The sequence below is a fragment of the Alligator mississippiensis genome, chromosome 16, assembly GCF_030867095.1.
Source record: "Alligator mississippiensis isolate rAllMis1 chromosome 16, rAllMis1, whole genome shotgun sequence".
Classification (NCBI taxonomy): Eukaryota; Metazoa; Chordata; order Crocodylia; family Alligatoridae; genus Alligator; species Alligator mississippiensis.
In genome coordinates, this window is record NC_081839.1 from 2,336,622 (window position 1) to 2,344,501 (window position 7,880).

The window sequence follows — 7,880 nt, forward strand, 5'->3', positions numbered from 1 at the left end:
GCATGGGGTCTTGCATGGACATGCAGAGCCCCCCTCCCAGTGCTGCCCTGCTGGGGTGGGCACCTGGCACATGGGGGGCACGTGGGCGAGTACCCCCCCCCCGCTGCACTGCCCCGCCCCGCCGCGGGGGGCGCTGCCGCCAGGACTCGGCCCCTTTAAGGGCGTGCGGGGGCGGGGCTGGTGGAGGGAGGGAGGCTCTCGCCGGCGTCACGTGGCGGGGGAAGGAGCCGGAAGTGCGAGCGGGCGGGGCCGAGGCCGAGACCGGCGGTACGGTGGCCGGGCTGGGGGTGAGCTGGCGGGTGGGCGCCCGGGGCAGCGTGGGGGTCGGGGGTCAGGGGTCATTGTGGGGTGGGGAGGAGGCTGAGCATGGGGTCAGCAGGGCCTGGGGATCTGGGCATAAGGTCATGGGGGTGGGGGGTCATTGGGGGGCCTGGACATGGGGTCATTGGGGGGCCTAGACATGGGGTCAGCAGGGGGCTGGGGTCATGGGGGGCTGGGCATGGGGTCATTGGGGGGCCTGGGCATGGGGTCATGGGGCTGGGCATGACATCTGGGGGCTGTGAGTATAAGGTCGTGGGGGGGGGTCATTAAGCGGCCTGGGTGCGGGATCAGAAGGGGTCTGGGGTCACGGGGAGGTTGTGGGGTCACTGGGGGCTGTGGGCATGGGATGAGGATGGGCTGGGGGGGTCTGCGTATCAGGTCATGGGGGGCATTGAGGGGCCTGGGGTCCCCGGGGTGGGGGCGCTCATGGCCCCCCGCCCGCTGCAGGCGCAGGCTCCCGGGCGGAGGCCGGCGCACGATGAGCGCGAAAGCCAAGAAGCGCGTGGTGCTGCCGACCCGGCCCGCGCCGCCCGCGGTGGAGCAGATCCTGGCGGACGTGCAGAGCGCGCGGCCCACGGACCCCGTGTTCGCCCTCGTAGCTGAGCCCGGCGAAGGTAGCGGGCGCCGTCCCCGGTCTGTGCCCTCGTCGCCCCCAGGGCCTCGCCCGCCCCCCTAAACCGCGCGGCCGCCCTCCCCGCGCCTCTCCCGAGCGAGGTTGGAAAGTCGCCGTTTTCTGGCGGCTCGGCAGACGCGAGTTGCTGGGCGCTCGGTCTCGCGGTCCGCCGGGGACGAGCTCCTGAGCAGGATGCACCAACCTGCCCCCCCCCCGAGCTCGTCCTAGGTCTGTGTGCATTTTTAATTTTTTTTTTAAGGAAAATGCTTCGTGTCCCCGGTCACCTCAGTCAAATCAATACCAAATCCACGAGTCATTCCAGCACCACGTGTGGCCCTGCTCCCGGCATTCCTCCACCCCTGCCTGGGGTGTCAGATATTTCCAGATCCTTTGGCCAGCATCCTACGTGCAGGCCCAAGCCCAGAGGGTTGGGGTTGGGAGGCCCCCGAATTTGCTTGCCCTCGGTCATACGGCCGCGGGAACAAGCGAGGGAGCAGTCTCCCGTTTCCATGAAGTCGGCGTGTAGCCAAGGTCCTCCCACTGGACGTCGGAGTGGGGGGAACCTACGCTGCCCCTGTCCCCTGCCAGTGGGAAACCCACCTTGATGATCACGGTATCATACGCCCAGCCGTGCACGGAAAGGCCTCTGCACCCCTGAGTTGGTGTTTTTGCCCTTTGCAGATTTGGCAGCCCCCGGGAAGAAGGAGGATTCGGAAGAGGAGAGCGAGCGCCTGTATCGGCAGAGCCATGCCTACGTGGAGATGAACCAGCGGCTGCAGAAGGCCTGCAGCCTGCTGAAGGAGAAGTGCGAGGAGCTGAGGCAGGCAGGGGAGACTCTGGAGCAGAACGTCCTGGAGATGAAGCAGAAGGCCGTCTGAGGGAGTCTGCGCTGCAGAGCCAGCTCAGGCATTCGTGCGCTTGGGGGTAGCCCCGGGTTTGTAAGCACAGCTCCATACCCTGAAGCGGTTGTCAGCGTGTGCTAGACTGCAGCCAAGGTCTTTGGCGTTGTCCCTTATGTCCGTAGTTAAATTTATAGGCTCGGAAAGCTGCGCTGGGCATTGCAGCGGCGTCCCTGGACTCTCCAGGCCTTGAGAAGGCAGCTTTTCAGGAGTGTCCCTCCCATAGTGGCTGGAAATGCTGGGGGCGGTGGGTGGGGACCGGTGACAGGACTTGCCTGGGGAGGTCTTTGCCAATGGGCTGCCCCAGGCTCGCTGCTCGGAGCGAAAGGGCCTCTTGGAACGGGCCCTTCCCGACTGCAGCCTCCTGCCAGGTTCCCAGACAGCAAACTGCAGCCTGACCTGGCTAGGATAGCCGCCATGAGTGCCTCGGCATTGCCACAGCTGCCCGGGGTGATCGTTGACATGAAGACCCTCTCGCACCCTTGGTTCACCTACGACTTCTCCATCTGGTACTGCCCCGACGACGACGACGTGGCCTCCCGCATCTCCGAGACCCTGATGGAGCACGGCTTCCGGGGCTACGTGGAGCACCAGGACCAAGTGGCTGGGACATCGGTGGCCTTGAAAGCCACCGAGGTCATCGAGGCCAGTCAGGTCGCCATCATCATCCTCTCGGCCCGGTCGCTGCATGACCCCTGGTGCCAGCGGGTCCTGGAGTGGAACCTGCAGCACGTGATCGAGCGGGAAGGCACAAAGATGATCCCAGTGTACGTGGACGTAAAGAAACACCAGGTGCCTCTGGTTTTAAGGCACCTTAACGAACTGGACTACCGCAGCGCCTTCTTCCAGCAGAAGCTCCTGGATGGCTTGCAGAGGGCGAAGGCATCGTCAGGCAAAGCCAGGACTGCCGTGCCCTCCAAGGTGTCCAAAGCAAAGAGCAGTGTCGGCCTTTAGGGGCCGGAGAGACCTGGCTTTCTGGTGCAGCCCCGTTCCTTGGGCATCCCGGCTTCGGTAGAGGCCTTGCTGTGGGGATGAGTAGGGAAGGACGCCAGGGGCTATTCTGAGCGCCACCAGGACATTTAGCAAGCACACTGTGTGGTTGAGGGTGAAAATGGGTCACTGAGTGCATGGGGGGCAGTCAGGCCCAGGGCCACGGTGTCACGCCCCTCAGTAAGGAAGCTGTTACTAAAACGCAGTTCTCCAGAAACCGCCTCCCGCTTGCAAGTTCTTTAAGGCAGAGGTTTTGGGGGCGGGGGGTGAGGAATTGATGAGCGGGGTTGGATAAGGGATGGGGGTTGGGGAAGTTGCTACCAGTGCCACCCCTTCAGGTGTGCAGGAGCCCTGGGGGAAGAAGGGTGGTGTCTCCACCCTGCCAGCAACCCACTTCTCACTGGGTCAGAGCAGCGGTGCCCCAAAAAGGCTCCTTTGCCTTCCCTTCCCCTGCGCGGGGGCCCTTGGCTGCTGCTTTTCAGCCAGGCTGCACATCTCCTCCCCCCCAGCCCTGTGCAGCAGGTGCCACTTTCACACCCTTCAGATTTTCACACCCTAAACTGTGTCATCTTCTACTAATTTCACCCCCATGTCTCGGAGCCTTTGTGGGAGGAAGCACGAGCTGGGGGGAGGTGGGCAAGAGCACTGAGGCCACGGCTCAGTCAAACGCAGCTCGGCAGCATCATGAAGGCGGCTGTGAGCTTGGTCCTGCTGCCATTCCTGCTTCTCTACCCTGGGGAGGCTGGTGAGTGGACTGTGGTGGGGATAACCCAGGGCTGAGGACCCTGGCCTGGGCATCAGGAGAGCCAGGGTCCATCCCCGCTGCTTGCATTCACTCACTTAGCTCCGGGATGCTGCTGTGGCCAATCCAGGCCCCCAGGAAAGGATTGTGCGGCTGGTGGGTGCTGGGGTGGCCGTGGGGATCTCAGCCCCGCGAGGGGTGGGCTGCCCGTGAGCCTGGGGCCCTGCACCCCTTGCTGTGTCTCTGCAGCTGGCCGGCTCCAGTCGTGGATCATCGGGGGCCGGGAAGCCAAGCCGCACTCCAGGCCCTACATGGTGTCTCTCCAAGCCAACGGCAAGCACATGTGTGGGGGGGCCCTGGTGCACACGCGCTGGGTGCTGACCGCTGCTCACTGCCAGCTGCCACGGTGAGGCTCCAGGGAAGGGGAAGGATTCAGCCGGGGGCTCGTCCGCCACGTGCAGGGGACTCGGACGTTGTCTCCTGCCCTCGGCGCTCCAGGGCAGTGGGAGTGCATCTTGGAAAGGCGGTGTGGGCTTCCTCCTGGGGGGAGCATTGGTGGGGGGGCGGTTGGCATGGAGGTCACTGGTGCGAGGGAGCTTTGCTTCTGTGCCCCAGGAACAGGGGGCCCTTGAAGGCCGTGGTGGGGCTGCACAGCCTGGACAAGGCCTCTCCCTACCAGCAGAGCTTCAGCATCGCCAGGTCCGTCCCACACCCTGACTACCAGCGGAAGACAATGGAGAACGACCTCATGCTGCTGAAGGTGCCTGGACCTGTAGCTGCGAGCGGCTGGAGAGCCGTGGGGCTGGGGGGGGAGGAGGGTGTCTCCTTGCCACGTGCATCGCTCTTCTCCCCTGCCTCAGTTTCCCCAGCTGGGGCTCACCCATGAGAGGCAGGGCTGGGAGGGACCCGGGGAGGTTATCTAGGCCAGCATTGCACTTGAGCTTGGATGGGAAAAGCCACGTTAGCGCGGGTGAAGGCAAACAGGCCATTTAGTGTCTCCGGGAGGGGCTGCGTGGGGTGGGCTGGGGTGCGGGGGGCAGCTCTCTGCAGCTCGGAGCAGGGCAGGAAGTTGTGGCTTCCCCACCCCAACCCCCAGTCATTTCCCGCTACTCGTTTCCACACCTTGATACCATGCGAGCTCTTTCTCCTGCAAAGCCGTGAACCTGCAGCTGCAAGCCCCGTGGCACTGCAGAGCAGGGAGGACGGGGCTGTATCGCATCGTGCAAGGTGCGGGGGGCACAGCCTGCGGGGTAGCATGGGTGGGTGCTCTAAGTTTCCAGGTGCACGGTATAAATGCAGGCTCGGTGGGTGGTGGAGCTGCCTCATGCTGGGAGGAGGCTTTGGGGCAGGGCTGGGGGTTTGCTACCCCTTGCCCTTTGCTAACACTCGCTAAGCCTGGCCAGGCGGGATGCCACGAAGCTCCCGTATCTACCCCACGTCTCTGCCTCTGTGTGGGGCAGAGCCACCCCTCTCCTGACCCGAGCCCTGGGGCCATCGGGGCTGCAGCGTGAATGGCTCAAAGGCCCCAGCGCATGCCCGGTCTCGGGGCCTCTCCCACGTGGCACCTGACCAGGCCTCTCTCCCCTGCCCACAGCTGGACAGGAAGGTGAAGAAGAACCGGCAGACGAAGCTCCTCGCGCTGCCCAAGAAGGCGTGGGTCGCTGGGGCACGGTGCAGCGTGGCTGGCTGGGGGGTGACCAAGCAGCCTGGCAAGCTCTCCCCCGTGCTGAAGGAGCTGGACATCAAAGTGCTGGACGGGCGCATGTGCAACGGCAGCCGGTTCTGGCACGGCGAGCTGACCCCCACCATGACCTGCTACCAGGCTGTTGTTAAACGCTCAGCCCCTTGCAAGGTGATGATGGATGGGACCTGATGGGCTTGTGGGGGGTGGGGGGCAGTGCAGAGCTCCCCCCGACACAGCGAAGTTTGCGGGTTCGCTGCCCTGGTACCCTGATGTTTTAGTGGCTTGGAGCCTTCTTCACAGGCAGGGAGAGGTGATGGGGAGCTCAAGCAGGGGCACCCCCCCAAGACCCCCAAATGCAGCTGGGATTGAGGGTGTCCCTTTGGGCTGCTGCTGTCTGGACAGCTTCATGCCACCCCTGCTTGCTGGGTTCAACCCCAAGGCTTTGCTTCTCCCTGGCGCGCTCAGGGGCTGCAGGTAGGAGTGTGGGGGCTACGGTGTCAGGTAGAGCTGGGTCTCTGGGCTGCACTGCACTCCCCGAAGCAGAGGCTAAGGATGGGGCAGGCAACAAGCCTGAGCGGCCTTCCTGCCCCAGGCTGGGGCAGTGTTGTGGGTTGTGCCCAGCAAGGGCAACATGCCCCACATCCTCTTCTGCACCCCCCTTCTGCCAGGGGGTGCTGCCCCTGCCCCTTCCAGCTCATCACCTGCCTCCCGCACTCTTGCAGGGGGACTCTGGGGGCCCCGTGGTGTGTGGGAAGATGGCGGAGGCGGCCGGCGTGATATCCTTCTCGGATGAGAGCTGCGTCAACGTGTTCAGGCCGCCTGTCGCCACAGCCGTCTTCCCCTACAAGGCCTGGATCAAGAAGGTCCTGAAGAGCTTGTAACCCTGCCGGAGGCTTTGTCTGCTGCAGCCCCGGCCGGGAGCAGAGCTCAGGCCTGTGGCTCCTGGCAGGAGGTGATTTTGGGTTGGGTGGAGGGTTACATCATGGGGGGGGGGTGTATGTGAGCATGAGCACACACATGTGCGTCTGTGTGTGCATGCATGTCTGTGTGTGTGTGGGCACATGCAGGTTTACACACGTGTATGCATGTGTGTGTCTGTGTGCATGTGTATGCATGGGTGTGGGTGTATTCATGGGTAGTTGTGTGTGCATGCATGTGTGCGTGGGTATATGCCAGGGGCAGGCTATTATTTCGGGCGGAGGGACACTTAGCGAGTTTTGGCAAGGTATCGAGGGCCACATGGGTAGCCCCGCCCCTTCACAAGTGTCCCACCCCCTGGTTGTCATCTTGGGACCAGAAGTCCCTCCCCTTGCCCCTGGTGATACTCCTTTCAGTAAGGGGTTTTGTTACCTTGGAACCAGAAAAATACCGAATTATAGTCTCAAAATCCAACCTCTACAACTTTCATTAATTTGATTTCAAAAAATATTTTTGTCCTGCTTTACACCTGTTTGTGTAGCGCACGTAGAAGTGATCGTATAATAGCTGAAAATGAAGTCTTAGTCTTGTGCATTGTGGGGGGAAGGGGCATGGGGGGTTTGGTATAGGTTTGTGGGGGGCTATGGGGGGGTGTGCGTGCGAGGGAGGGTTTGTGTGGGGGTGGATAGGTGTGGGTGTGGAGTGAGGGAGCATGTGGGTGTGTGGGTGGGTGTGGGGTTTGTGGGGGGTTGTGTGAGGGGGTGTGGGTGTGGGGGTTTGCATGTATGGCAGTGCAAGGTGGGTGTGGGTGCATGTGTATGGTGGAGGTTTGTGTGTGGGACTCACTCTATACAAACACACACACAGTGTGCCTTTCTCTGTGCACACACAAAGTGTGCCTGTCGTTGCACACACACAAACACACTCACTCTCTCTCTCCTCTTCCCTCATTGCATGGACACCCACTCCTGCCCCTGGCTGGCCCCGGGGTACCCGCAGCTGCATGCAGGGAAGCAGTGAAAGCTGGAGTAGGCAGGGACATCCAGGAGTGGGGGGCTGGGGCAGGGCCTTGCTGCCTGGCTGGAGAGTCCTCCTGGCTTCCCTTGGGTCCTACTGCCCAGGCTCCTGTCATCTTTGACAGACAGCCAGGAGCAGGGAAATATTAATTTTCTAAATGTCTTAGGAGCCCCGCGGTCCAGATAGAATGGCTGGTGGGCTGGATCCGGCCCATGGGCCATATTTTGCCCACACCTGGACTAGGGACTGGAAGAGGTCGTGCTGCAGGTGCAGCCATGTGTGGTCGTGATCCAGCACCGGGCAGGGGCCCTGCCAGGAGGGCAGAGGAGCTCGTGTGCAGCCCCCGGGTGGGGAGCATCGCCCCCCTGGGCTCAGCGGTCCCCCCACACCCGGAGCAAGGCTCTGCCCCCAGTGCAGGGTGGAGGAGGGTGTCCCACAGTGGGAGTCACTGGTCTGTCCCTCACACAGCTCCTACACCTTCACACGGCGCAACCTTGGTGGGGTGGTGAGCAGTCTCCTGGGCACGGCATTGGGACCCCCCCCCCCGAGGACAGCAGGCCGGGGTGCTGGTCTGGGTTTGGCCCAGAGCCCAGCCAGCTTGTGGCCCTTTGCCTTTTGGGGCCCCAGAGGCAGCTCTGCAGCTGGACCTTGGTCTGAGCCAGGCCCCGGGGAGGGTATTTGGGCAGGCAGCCTGCC

General features: G+C 63.2%; 2 protein-coding genes across 4 annotated transcripts; both read left to right on the forward strand.

The window, feature by feature from the left end:
• Window positions 1–199: 199 nt before the first annotated feature.
• Window positions 200–3,040, forward strand: C16H19orf25 (chromosome 16 C19orf25 homolog). 3 transcript variants are annotated; one of them, XM_059719544.1, is made up of 3 exons: window positions 200–267; window positions 769–935; window positions 1,616–3,040. In XM_059719544.1, the coding sequence occupies exons 2-3, from the start codon at window positions 800–802 to the stop codon at window positions 1,810–1,812; spliced, it is 333 nt and encodes a 110-aa protein (XP_059575527.1). In that variant the 5' UTR covers window positions 200–267; window positions 769–799; the 3' UTR covers window positions 1,813–3,040. The 3 variants fall into 3 exon arrangements, with proteins under 3 accessions (XP_059575527.1, XP_059575526.1, XP_006272185.3); XM_059719543.1 differs by having other exon boundaries at window positions 215–287; XM_006272123.4 differs by having other exon boundaries at window positions 221–287.
• Window positions 3,041–3,611: 571 nt separating this feature from the next.
• Window positions 3,612–6,745, forward strand: LOC102572579 (granzyme M). The gene is made up of 4 exons (XM_019497628.2): window positions 3,612–3,971; window positions 4,181–4,325; window positions 5,160–5,417; window positions 5,972–6,745. The coding sequence occupies exons 1-4, from the start codon at window positions 3,877–3,879 to the stop codon at window positions 6,128–6,130; spliced, it is 657 nt and encodes a 218-aa protein (XP_019353173.2). The 5' UTR covers window positions 3,612–3,876; the 3' UTR covers window positions 6,131–6,745.
• Window positions 6,746–7,880: the final 1,135 nt, after the last annotated feature.